Source organism: Enoplosus armatus, chromosome 16 (assembly GCF_043641665.1).
Source record: "Enoplosus armatus isolate fEnoArm2 chromosome 16, fEnoArm2.hap1, whole genome shotgun sequence".
Taxonomy (NCBI): Eukaryota; Metazoa; Chordata; class Actinopteri; order Centrarchiformes; family Enoplosidae; genus Enoplosus; species Enoplosus armatus.
Genome location: NC_092195.1, coordinates 19,135,372 through 19,149,049, shown reverse-complemented (window position 1 = coordinate 19,149,049; position 13,678 = coordinate 19,135,372). Strand labels below are relative to the sequence as shown.

General features: G+C 39.8%; 1 protein-coding gene across 1 annotated transcript; it reads left to right on the top strand.

The window, feature by feature from the left end:
• Window positions 1-1,659: 1,659 nt before the first annotated feature.
• Window positions 1,660-7,364, top strand: flot1a (flotillin 1a). The gene is made up of 12 exons (XM_070921550.1): window positions 1,660-1,702; window positions 2,045-2,120; window positions 2,735-2,825; window positions 3,376-3,519; window positions 3,897-4,016; window positions 4,363-4,458; window positions 4,714-4,866; window positions 5,188-5,369; window positions 5,900-5,945; window positions 6,149-6,286; window positions 6,673-6,837; window positions 7,344-7,364. Exons 1-12 carry the CDS (start codon window positions 1,660-1,662, stop codon window positions 7,362-7,364), a joined length of 1,275 nt encoding a protein of 424 aa, XP_070777651.1.
• Window positions 7,365-13,678: the final 6,314 nt, after the last annotated feature.

Here is a 13,678-nt window from a genome sequence, read left to right as displayed (position 1 = left end):
ACAGACAGACTGACTGACAGGCTGAGGGCTGCTCCGACTCTTACGGGCAGGGCTAAAGTTTTGGGACGCGGCCACGGCGCCATTCACGCTAATGATTGGCTGCTGTCGCTGTGGCCCCGCCGCTGATTGGCTGAACGGGTTTTCAAAGGGGTTTCCTTGACTCAAAGGCAAGGACCGGAAGAGGAAAGGGAGTGCCGGGTTTTGTCATCACTGCCCCGTTGGAGCTCCACTAACCTAGATGAAACAATGCAGAATAGAATATATTATGATAGAATAGAATAGAATAAAACAGAACAGAAATAATTACATAGAATGGGCAGGTCATATTCCACTTTATAACACTTTATAATGAGGCAATGAGATCTGTTTAACGTACAATATTAGGGCTACTATTTCTTTAATGTGTGGAGCACAAATGGGGATAGAATAGAATAGAATAGAACAGAATAGAAGTAGTCTCTTATTGTGTTGCCATAATGCAGGTACACTGTTATCAATCAGCAAGCACAGTTTAAAGAATGATATCACCTTGTGTTGACACTTATGAATATAAATACAAGATAATCCTGAATAAATGTAAAACTTTTCAAAAAGAAAAGTTGAAAATATAAATCATATATGGTCTGTGACCTATTGGAAATGACTTGCCTTGCCTTGCCTACTGTGTATATTCATATTTTGGCAGGCATATGTCTAATTTGGAGTTGGGGAAACATTTATGTTATACATATATTGATAATGTAATGTACCTACAATACTTTACAATACATTTGAAGAGACTGTATGCATTGGACCACATATGTTTACATGGTGCCTGTAGTTACTTGATGGATGAAAGTATTTCACAAGCACATTAACAGTGAGGAAAATGATGAACACCTCTATGGCCCCAGAATAAACTGAGGTGTGTTCAGTTCCCCACCACGCCACTAGATGGCGGTCTCACACAGGCTGAATGGTGAGCATGCTCAGTACGAGCCGCTGAGCTGCAGTCCGTGAGGTACTTACTGGACGCATCAACTGGCATCTAACGGGAATAACCGTCACCTGCGATAAAATTACATTAATTTTAGACAAGACAGACCTCCACTTATTCCGCCATTTTCTCGTTACTCTACCTAAACCACACCGTTTGTATACTACCCGGTAAGTGTGTGACTATATTCCGCCTCTATCCACATCGATTCTCGATTGTAAACACAAATGTGTGTGCTAAATTGATTGAGTTAAAGGGTTGACAGCTAGCCGCTTGCAATTTGCCCAGAAACGTTATACAGATTCTTTTTCAGAGCGTTATTCTTCCCTTGTAAGAGGCTCTAATGTGTGACTTTTCTGTTTTAAATGCGGCTTTTCTTGCGGATTTTACTGCGCAGCATTTGTGTAAATTAGATTTTAGCTAGCTCTGCTGGTCCGCTCTCTGGTCGCCATCGCAACCCCTCCCTGCTCTTTAATCATCAGAAACAGAAAACTGTTTTTGGGTGTCTTATTTTTGAAATAAGATCATAAAATAATCCCTGATGCCTCTGGATTTTTCCAGATTATTCCAGATTATTAAAATGAGTGTTTGCAAGGTGTGACTTTAATAATAATAATAATAATAATAATAATAATAATAACAATACTTTCTTTGGTTTTCAGTCTGAGGGAGGATCAGCAAACATGTTCTACACCTGTGGTCCCAACGAGGCTATGGTGGTGTCAGGTAAAATGATGGCCTGTATAACGGCCTGTATAATTAATACCACAATCAAGAGTATGTAATTGTTGTTATTCATCAATTTCCATCCATTTGAAGGCTGTCATTCAAAGTGGACAAAATGTTCCTAATGTACAAATATTTACAAATATTTCAAAACATTTAGATAAAAACAAGGGGGTATAAAATTTTTGGTTGAATATCTAATGAGGTGAAACATGTTTCAAAAGTTATTGTGTGGTGGAAGTTGAAAAACTTTATGTTGCAATATTTTGTTCGTATCACTCAACCTTGGACATGTCTGAACTCTCAGATTTGAGGCTCTGCTCGGTCTCTCCTCTCTCCCAGGGTTCTGTCGTTCTCCTCCACTGATGATAGCTGGAGGCCGAGTGTTCGTGGTTCCGTGCATTCAGCAGATACAGAGGTGGGCGAACTTGGAGATTTTTAATCCTCTGCCATCCACTGTGATGTACTGATCTTTAGCAGACACTTTCAACTGGCAGATGCACAGCAGAGGGCAAAAAAAATACAAATACAAACCAGAAAGGAAAGAGTAACTTTACACTTAAGGATATTGATAAAAAGGAATAAATCCAATAAATGTGATTAACAAATTTGAGATTATAGTGCCTGAAGGACACAGATTCGAAACAGCGACCAAATAAAAATGACATCCATATTATGTGTAATAAATACATTTGTGCTGTACATAAACCATTTCTTACCTCTCAAGAGCTGTTTGATTTCTATCTCCTTGGCAGGAAGGCCAATTTTGGACACATTTGGACCTTCCAGTGCACATGCTGCTCGTCCTACATTACTTTCAGTTCATCATTTGACACCAGACTTAATGTTTTGTTTGTCTGAGTGTTGTAGCTTAGGCTTGATCCTGTACCTGTAAACTCCTGCGCTCAGTGCTTGCAACTCAATACGAATCCAAAGCGGAAATGACTGCGCTTTAATGTATACCATTAGAGCAGTGGATAATCAATCAGTAAACATCTTTTCCTTTGTATGTCTTGCCCTGCCTCTCTCCAGGATTTCCCTAAACACTCTGACTCTGAATGTGAAGAGCGATAAAGTCTACACCCGCCATGGGGTGCCCGTCTCTGTAACCGGGATAGCCCAGGTCAGTGTGCATCACTGCAGAGGAAACAGCAGGCTGCTCCACTGGTGAAGCAGGGGGAGGTTTTGCTTAGGGGGACAGGCGTAGACTAATGGACAAGTAGTTTCTGTGAGTCATCAGTAGGAAAACATCTGTCAGTTGTCATCTAAACACTGCTAAACTGTATAAAATAGATGTAGCTGCAAGGTTTGTGTATCTACTCAGGCAGGTTGCCCATCATGGCTCCTCCACATCTCTGAGTGTAGGACATTTACTAAACAAGACCGAGTCGGCATAGATGAATAAATGTGCCATTTCTGTCCTTCACATACCGTTGCATGTATTTACAGTAGTGAATCAACCAGCCTGTTGTAGAATATCAAACTCAAACCAAAAGTAATTTCAGCCACATTTGACAACAGATTTCTCATCTCATATGATTTATTTTTTAATATCAGTGTCCAGAATGTGCTGGTTTGCATACGAAACCAGCTGCTGTTTTGCTGGACTCTTATTCATTGTGCACATGGGGAATGATCCTGGTGGTCTTAATGATAAACGCTGTTTCCTACAGATGAAGATCCAGGGTCAGAATAAACAGATGCTGGCTGCAGCCTGCCAAATGTTCATGGGGAAGTCAGAGGCCGAGATCGCTCACATCGCCTTGGAGACGCTGGAGGGACACCAGCGGGCCATCATCGCCCACCTGACTGTTGAGGTAACAATCTGAAGGTTGTTTGTTTCAGTGTTTAAATTCAGGGTTTAAAGCCCGAGTCAGTAATGAAACCATGTTTCCCTGAAACAGCGTCACCATGCTGCCTGCCTGTGACAGATTTACTCCGTTACAAATATTTAATAGTTATTAGATTCATTCTGTGATTATTTGACAAAAAGAGTGAAACGGTTCATGTTAAAGGTTTGTCACGTTGCTTCTTGACACAAAGAGACCTGTCCTGCATCAGACACAGACGCTGACAGGGCTGAACGTGTACAACTTACCTAACTTGTACTGTTTTTGATTCTGTCATGACCTTGAGAGTACAAAGCCCCAGTTCACCACTCTAGCGTCCACATCACCACATCTTCCTTTGACAGGAGATCTACAAGGACCGAAAGAAGTTCTCAGAGCAGGTTTTTAAGGTGGCGTCCTCAGACCTGGTCAACATGGGCATCAGCGTGGTCAGCTATACTCTCAAAGACGTTCACGATGACCAGGTATCCACATATCTTAAAACAAGTATTTTTAAAACAGTTGTTTTCAGAAGTGGAACATTTTATAACTTTTTCATTACCTATACTTTTCATGTTTGATTTGATGTGTATTTAATGGGTTCAAGGGGGTCCTGTAATTATTTTTAACAAGTAGATAACCATGTTAACTCCTAATTCAAATAAAAAAACATAAAAGACGTACACAAAAGAATCACACAGGCCATCGAGGTGCACATTTCTTACTACCATAGCAACATACCGACAGCACAAAAATTGTCTGTATCTTGGATTAAATCTGCCTTGAATGATGAATGTACATCTAACTTTTCTGTCTCTTTCTGGTGCACAGGATTATCTGCATTCACTGGGGAAGGCCCGGACAGCCCAGGTTCAGAAAGACGCTCGCATCGGAGAGGCCAAGAACAAGAGAGATGCTGTCATCAGGGTGAGATATATCTCGTTGTCTCCGTCCTCTGTTGTCTGCAGCATGCGATACAGGCCGTCTTAATCATCTTGTCTTTAGAAGTGTGTTTTTGGAGTAGTCAGTCACTTTTTGTCCCTTAGTCACCAATGATATTTGGCTAAGCTCATTCTGTATTTTTAGCATCTTCATCCTGTTTATCCTATTTTCAAGAGTTATTCCCATTGATTCCTATTTTCCTCTTCCTTTCTCTGTTTCTGTTTCTCTCTCTCTCTGCAGGAGGCCCATGCAATGCAGGAGAAAGTCTCGGCTCAGTACAAGAATGAGATCGACATGGCAAAGGCTCAGAGGGACTATGAGCTGAAGAAGGCAGCCTATGACATCGAGGTCAACACTAAGAAGGCTGAGTCAGAGATGGCCTACCAGCTGCAGGTACACAAGAGTGGATAAGAATGGGTAATGTTATTATTTCACCAGAGACACAGATGTGTCTGGTTACTGGCTTGTAACCTGGTTATGTCTTCTACTGCACACAGATGATCAGAAACCTGGATACTGTTAGAATCACGTACACAGGGATATGAATAACCAGGTTTCTCATCTTCCATGTAAACATCATATCCAGAATATGACCAAAACCAGAATAAGACTAAAACCACAATGTTAACGCACTCATGTACTGACTGGCTCTAATGTTTTATAATATTGAATGACGATTTATCACATGTCATTTACTGTATCTTCCTTTGCCAGGTAGCGAAGACGAAGCAACGTATTGAGGATGAAAAGATGCAGGTCCAGGTGGTTGAGCGTGCCCAGCAAATCATGCTGCAGGAGCAGGAGATCACACGCAGGGAGAAGGAGCTGGAGGCCAAGGTGAAGAAACCTGCAGACGCTGAGAGGTACCGCCTGGAGAAACTGGCTGAGGCTCAGCGGTGAGTTTGCGAGGCTCGTTGTCTTTTAGCTGCTGTTCCAGAACAACAGGGCAGTGTTGTGAGTAGGCAGGCGGTCTGTCGGTTTTAGTATAAGAGTTTAAGGGCCCTGTGTTTGCAGTAACTTATTTCTGTTGATATGTCCCTAGGCAAGATACTGAGTCCCTGTTGTTTTGTAGCTGAGCTGACCCTTGTGGAGGATTGCAGAAACTTCTTTCAGAGATCAGTAGTCATCTGTATTATAGCAAGCTTCGATCTGTCAACTGCTAACCTTCATTTTTATGTTAGAAAGTATGCTTTCTACTGCTGCTACTCTCACAGATAGGTAAGGTATTTCATGGTATGGTAAGGCAAATTAAAACAAGACAGGCGCAACTTTAGGCAGATGATTCTGTAAAATGAAATTCAGACACAAGTCCTGCCTCATGTTGTAGTATTGTTCTTCATATAGTTGGAGCGTAGTACTGTGTGGTTCCCTATTGACCTGATCTGTCTCTGTCTGACTCTGCATTTCTTTCTCTCTCTCTGTCCAGTCTTAAGTTGATCATGGAGGCAGAGGCTGAAGCAGAGTCCATCAGAGTGAGTCACAGATCACTACAGCAGAATCCCATTCAGCTGTCTTTAAAACTTTAATTTAATACTTTAAAATGGAAATCATGTTGTGAATTTTGTCAACTATTGGTCTTTTTGTGAACTGTTATGCCCACAAGCTTTCTTGTTGTGTGTGTGGGAGTATCTCAGATGGTATTCTGGTGAAATAAGCCTCCTCCGGTCTCCTGCAGATTAAAGGTGAGGCCGAGGCATTTGCAGTGGAGGCCAAGGGTCGCGCTGAGGCAGAGCAGATGTCGAAGAAGGCAGAGGCCTTCCAGCAGTACAAGGATGGAGCCATGGTGGACATGCTGCTGGAGAAACTGCCTCTGGTGAGAGACAACATACTGCGCAATCCATAACAGACATTTATACTTTATATACAGCCATATCTTTTTTTTAAAGTGTCAACATTTTAAACTAAAAAACACTTTTAACTAAAACCATATAGCCAGATAATTATGATATTGTGCAAATCAACGTGTTTTGAATCATACATGGCATATGTATTAAAAACTGCCCATTGTCAGGTTTCATTGAATTCATTTTAGTTCATTTAATTCATTTAGTTATCAGTTTCACTGCTTAGCTTGCACACTGTTGTCTCTGGGTTTCTCAGAGTCACTCTGTCACTTCAGGTTTCATCCTCCTGTGAAGGAGTTTGTAAAAGTTTGATTACTGTTTACTATAACATTTGGAATTCTCTGTTTTCCACCAGATGGCAGAAGAGATCAGCAAGCCTCTGTGTGAAGCTAACAAGGTTACCATGGTGTCCAGTGGAGGCAGCGAGGTGGGTGCAGCCAAACTGTCAGGAGAGGTGCTGGACATCATGACCCGCCTCCCCGAGACGGTGGAGAAACTGACCGGAGTCAGCATCTCCCAGGTAACACATTCATGTGTGCACTTTCTCCATATGTGACACTGTATTTTACTGGACTTACTGTGTCTGCTCTGCTGATGAATGTCATGTCAAATGCATCATGGAGGACACAAGAAGGTGTATCAAAGTTGCATTCATTGAGAAGAGAAGAGCTCAAAGACACACATGCAGTCCTGGCATTTTATCACTTATATAAGTTTATATGGATAATGTGTCGGGAAACAGTTGCATATTTACACATCCAGCAGGCCCAGAGCAAAATTATGATTCCATTATGATTTTCTGTCAGCTAGTTGTTAACTCCACCATATGGAAGTTGGGCAGGTAGCGTACTGCGGTTTTATCAGAGCTGAGGGTTTGATCAAAGCAGTGAGACTGAACCAGAGTCAGCAGAGCTGCAGAGTTAGGTTATAATGCTTTGAGAATTTGTCGTCATTTATTAAAAAATTTAAAGGAATTATTAATTGAACTTTAAGAAAGTCCTCTCTCTCTTTCCCTCCATTCTGCAGGTGACCTCTCGTACAGGCTGAAGAGAATCAACCAGTCTGGTTGCCGGGCAGATCCACTTTCCTACTGTCTTATCAGCTGCCTGGACTCTTTGCATGAGTCTGCTAACAGCCTCTTCCCTCTCCTACCATTTCTGTCTTACATCCTCTGTATGGCTGCTTCCCCTCTGTAGCTCTGTCGACATCTTGCTGTGATGTTTCTGTGTTGTGAAAATGGCATACACTTTCTTTTTTTTCTGGTTTGTTTTATGTCACTGATACCCAGCTCTGTCTGAGCTGAAGTATTGTGCTCCTCTGGCTACAGTTACAGTTGTTATTTCAAGTTATTTGTTTTTATATAGTCCATATGTCCACTGGTACTGTAGGGGTGGGAATCACCAGATATTATCACGAAACTTAAGTCACAATGCAATGATATTGCGATATGCTGAGTATTGCGTTAACGTATATTGGGATTTGTTACCTTTTTTCAACTGCAAATCATATCTCCAAAAGGAAAACTTTTTCAACATCTGTTTTATCCAGTAAGATAAAAGTTTTCAGTCTGTTCATCTCACTTCAGTCACTTTTATTGCAGCAAAATGGGATCGTCAGACAGACAGACTGACCAACCCTGTCATAAAAACATAACTGTTGCATGCGCCTGACAAACTGAACTGTTTGTTTCACAGTCCACACAGTCCAAATGAACACAAACCTGCGTGGACTACTGTACTACTACAAGTATTTTGAACAATGCAACTTATACAAAAGAAGTTATGCAGCCCCTTCAGAAATATTTATCAGCATATATTTGCAATATTAATCATTTATAAGACGGATACTTGGCGTCCGTGTATCGATACAATATTGCCACACCAGATATCACGATAGTACGCTGTATTGATTTTCTCTCCCACTCCTAGTACTTCAATACATTCAGCATAGACACAAAGTGTTCAGATTACAATGCTTCCCACATATTTTGTTTTCAAAATTTAGGACTGGGACTTGATCTGCATCTAAACGAGCAACAAATGTAACAGTAGCCTCTCTCCAAAAGTCTTCATTTGTCTCCTTTTGTCCGAGTCCCTTCCCGCTGTCTGTGTTTACCTTTAATGTCTCCTCCGTAACTGCCTGACCACTGCCTTGCTGCCAAACCTTAAGTGCATCTTAACATGAAAGTTTAAACAAACATGCATTCACAATCTTCATTTACTAACGCTACTAACATTATATAGTCTAATACTAGTCCAGAGCCACAGCCTGTGGTTTTAGCCGTCACTCACTTCTCATCATGTGTTTCTGACAGAATTCATATCAGGCGAGATTTGGGTAATCATTTCATTGACCCTTAAGTCTTTGAAGTTGTCGTGGGTGTTTGCAAGCTAACAGGTGATACCATCTGTAAACCTGTACGTCGTTACTATGTATTATATATTTTTTTTTATATATTTTATTGTCATTGTTTTTGTTTTTGTATTTTATATTTGTGTGGTCTCCATCTGCAGTGTCTACTAATGTCTTCTTGTCTTGTCCTGCTGAAGTGTTAACATTTTTAGGATTTTAGGAAAATATTTCTTATGGACCCTTTGCTTAAGGCATACCAGTATAGTATAGCATCAAACATTAAAAACCTGTGCAGGAGCCCTATATCACACTTTTCTCTGTGACTTTATGTAAAATTATTAGCGAATGTGATGAATGTTCTCTAACCCTAACCCATCTTTAGTTCTGTCGTCCCTGACTGCAGGTTCTACATTAAGCACTTCTGCATTAAACATGTTTTCCATCTAAGTGATAGTTTTATATCTATCAGCATCTTTCTATCAGATGCTTACAATGTTGGCTATTCAGGAAATTTTTCTCAATTTGCTGTTAACCTCACTGTCATGATGATATGAATGCTGAAAGTCCATGGTCAAGGAAAAGAGAATTTACAATGGATCAAAAGCAGCATCATAATCGGATGCTGCGATGAGGATCGTAGGGGTCAGCTGCAGAACTGACAGAGATTCTGTCTAATGACACTTAAACAAAACAGGCCGAAACAGGAGCTTGAACCTGGATCTTCTGGTTCAGGTTCCCTTGAGCCCAGTAATACATACACTGTACTAAACGTATGCCTTAAGAAAAGCGGTACCATTTGTGTTGTTATGGCCAGTTATGTAGCAGCTCTCATAAAGGTCCAGCTTGTGGAACTAAAGGTAATTGTGGCGTAAAGTATAGCTCTAGCCTTCTATCAATGGGAATACCACAGAGTAATTATGAGGCAACTGTCGAACTGTGTATCATTGTTTTTTATTTAATGAAAGCCTCATGCGAAGATATATGGACGAGATGCTAAACAGTTAGATTACTAATTGTGAAGGGATGTCAACTTGTACTTCAGGGAAAGGGATGTCTAAGATTTGAAATATCAAACGATGCATTGTAAGGAAGTGAAAGTCTCTTACGTTGTATATTTCTCATCTTAGAGTCAATGCATGTGTCACCCAGAATGATATGCTAGTGAAGGTTTAGGAGCTAGCTCTGAAGTGTTAGTTCCTAAAACGTATTCCAACTTGCCTTATACCCTATCACACTGTCACCCTCTACCTCACCATAACCTCTGGGGATGGGTATTCAAAACGTGTTTTATGTTCGCACTGTATCTTTTTTGTATCTGCATACATTTTAAGGCATCAAAAGCTTCTTCAACATTTAAGAATATTACTGCACTACTACAAGCATTAAATGTAACCTAGAATAGTCTTTTGTTCCTGTCATGATACTCAGCTTAAACGCCTCACTATGTGTCTGTGACTGTGTTCTCTGCACTGGCTACAGTGCAGCCAGATGTATGGAAATTGGCTTTTCTGAAGGTACATTTTATTCATTTGTAGATGAGTACTACTGTTATTATGCATGCATCGATACCTGACACACTTTAACTGTAATTTAAATGCATATGTTTTCAGTCAGGACGCTGTATGTTACTTTACTGTGGAATTACCAAAGTTGGAGGAGATTACCAATTGGTTAGCTATAGAAAAGGAAGTGTGATCTTTGTTCTTCTGTAATGGAATATTATAAGTGTAATGATACTCTGAAGTGGCACTACAAATGGATATAGATGTATGTATATAGTATATATTTGATATTCGATACAGTAGCACTGTTTGCTTCACAAGTCACTATTATCAACTCTACTAACTCGTACTAACAGCAACCTCAGTGTTTCATTATTAATGTATTTAAGCTGTCAGTTTAGTAGAGTCTTCTGTGTTATTTCAACTCCTGCTGTAGTTTGCTGGTGAAGTTCTGCCAAAAAGGAATTTGTTGCTTTTTCAATTATTGTCTGTGCACTTCACGATATTTGTGTTTTTAGGAAAATGTTATTCTACGATCCTGTAAACAATAAGCTAGTCATTAAATTGGTAAAGGGAAACCACTTACGTTCTTCACTGTTTCTGAAAACAGAATAATGATATCCTTTATTCTACTGCTATATGTTGTAGTCTTACTTTGCTCATGTTTTATTTCTGTTTGCACATCTGATTTGTGCATGTTTTGGGTATTTTTGTTCTCATTTTTGTTTTTATTTTCATCAATGGGCAAGTTGTGTTACTTTTGAATTGTAACTGTGAAATGTTTCTATGGGGACCCCATGAAGAACAGCTCTCACAGGCACGGTGGGGTCCTAATAAACTTTTGTTTTTCCTCGACATTTTTAAGGTTTTCCTTTCATCGATCTGTCAAAGGATGTTGATGTTGATTTTATGTGTCATCCCTGGGAGCTGCAGCCTTTTACTGTTTGCACTGAGCAGCTCCATTGGGGCTACGCTGCCTTTCCCCAAGGGTAACTTGTTGTAGTTGTTGTTGCATCTCAAGTTATTTCTTTTTGTGCGGGAATTCAAACTAGCAACCCTCTAAGCACAATCCTAAAGCCATGATAAATAAATGGGTCTATTTCAGCTGATGTGGACACAAGTTAAGTACAAATGGAAAATAATAATGTGATTATGGATCCAATAACTATGTTATTATTATTATGTTATTATAACTATGTTATGTTACAGCCATAACGTCCCATTTAAGAGCAAAATACACATAGAAATTGATAATCATAATAATAGCTACTCAAACCCACACACTGACGGGATAATTAATACACCGGAAGGCACTGTATGGACGTTGGCAGCTGTGTCAAGTTAGCTAGAGATAGCCAAACTAGTACAGGAAGTAAGAGGATATTGTTTTTAGAATTAAAACATAACCCACCTGAGAAAAACAGGCATTAAGATGTGTACAGAAACTAAACAAAAGTCAGAATAGTCAGTGGGACCAATACATTGGATATGCAGAGCAGTGTCTTTGCCAGTCAATATATTATTTTAATAGATGTTCTCAGTTCTCATTGTTATTTTTATTACAATTTCCACCTGTGGAGTGAATACATCTCAGAGGACAGCTTTAGTTACAAGTTACTTTTTAGAATTTTTCATACAATTCCTGAAAACCATGTGTCTCTGAATGTGAATGTTTCTGATAAACGGAAGCTGAATAAACTATTTAAAACTATTTTAAAGCTGGAAAATGAATCGTCACAAAGCTGAAAACAGGACTGTAGATTAAACTACCCAACAATATATAAAGTAGTTAAAATTAGCACTTTACTTTAAACATCTACAGTAGTAAAATGCAGCATTAACGCACCAGTAATATTAATTCAAAAACATCATATATAATAGTAAAAGACTGACAGAAACCATTCTTCTGCAGAATGAGTACTTTTACTTTTGATACTTTAAGTAAAGTTTGCTGACAATAATTACATTTTTGAATGCAGGACTTTTACTTGTAGTGTTGTATATATCACAGTGTGGTATTAGTACTTTTACACAAGTAATGGATCTGAATACACTACGCCGCTGTAAATTTGACGTTGGTACCGTTTTTGATTGAAACGCAATTGATAGTAACAAATGTGGATTTTATTTTGAAGGATGTGGCCGGAAACGCCGCTGTTTAACTCTGACTGACTTGACTCTGCTGAGGAGAGCTGGAGGGAAAAAAAGGAAAAAAAAAACGAAGAAAAAAAGGCATATCTGAGGGGTTTGAGGGGCGGATTTGGACAAAGTTTCCCAACTGTCCCGACCCGAGGAAGCTCCGGGGGGGTTGACGGGGAATCGATTTCACCGGTAATTAACACAGGAGTTATTAGTCGGTTGTTAATAATCTGTTATTTTCAGTGTGTCTGAGAGCACTGTCGTCCCAACCGCCGGAAGTCTGCATGAAGCTGCGTCTCCTACAGAGGCAACGGCGTCGACGTTTTTTTTCTGTCTTCGTTTTTTTTTTTTTTATTCGAGACTTTTTTTCTCTTTTTTTATTTTCTCTCAGCGAGATGAGCAGGGAGTGAGGAATGGAGGCGTAGGGAGCGAGGATGTTTGTGTTTACTAAAGCGACAAGCTAGTTAAGCATATGAATATACAGGCCTCCTTGTAGCTAGTGCAAGCCAGCGAACAAAAGGAGAAAATTAATGGAGGCAAGTTAGCTAGCTTCCCTTGTCTTGTTGCGTTAACCAGCTAACGCTAGCCATGTTTGTTTACAACTCAGATATCTCATTAAGCTCTTGGCAGCTGGTTAGCTGCGGTGTAAAACATCCAGGCTGAGTGCTTTGCAAGGGGCTCCCTTATTTAAACCATTTCTGACAAATTCGTATTTACAATATTTCATCAATCACTGCAAACGACAGCCTGAAGCTAGCAGTGTCACAGTTCTGGAGCCAGCTTGTGTCCCTCGTCAAAAATGGCTCTCATAGCACTGGAACATTGACTTTGTATTACACTACTAACGACCCCTAAGTTCCCAGAGAGCTACAGCCTGTGGGAAATTAATTAATTTGCCTCAGAAGCTTGCTCCGTCATTTATTTATAGGTTGTGCAACTGCAGAGAGGAGTGGAGGCTCATGAAAAACAACGTTAAACGTGCCCTGAGTTATGTATTGCTAATGTTTTGCATGAGATACATCGTTACCTCAGTGGCTTCAGAGTTTATTTTATCAGTGTATGACTTTGTTATGTTGAAGTTAATTTTTCAAGGGCCTATACTCTCCTAAAGTGCTTAACAGTTATCAGTTATGTTAAATGTCAGTTCGGCTTTACTAACATGTAATAACTTGCATGCTTTTCTTGGTATGTAAGTAGTATGGCTGTGCATGGCATTCATAATCTTCACATACATACAGAAAAAACAAACCTCAAGATTTCTTTTACTGTTGCTCTATAACAGTAGCAAGTATGTGGAAAATAAAGTGTAAGTGCATGCCAAAATAGAACAATGAAACTATGAAACTTCCTTCTTTGTGCTACAGAAAA

Bases quoted from the DNA above. Each gene is read 5' to 3' on its own strand.
- flot1a (XM_070921550.1), top strand. From the start codon at position 1,660: ATGTTCTACACCTGTGGTCCCAACGAGGCTATGGTGGTGTCAG. The intron at 2,121-2,734 runs GTGGGCGAACTT...GCCTCTCTCCAG, and splicing joins TGCATTCAGCAGATACAGAG to GATTTCCCTAAACACTCTGA. The intron at 5,946-6,148 runs GTGAGTCACAGA...GGTCTCCTGCAG, and splicing joins CTGAAGCAGAGTCCATCAGA to ATTAAAGGTGAGGCCGAGGC.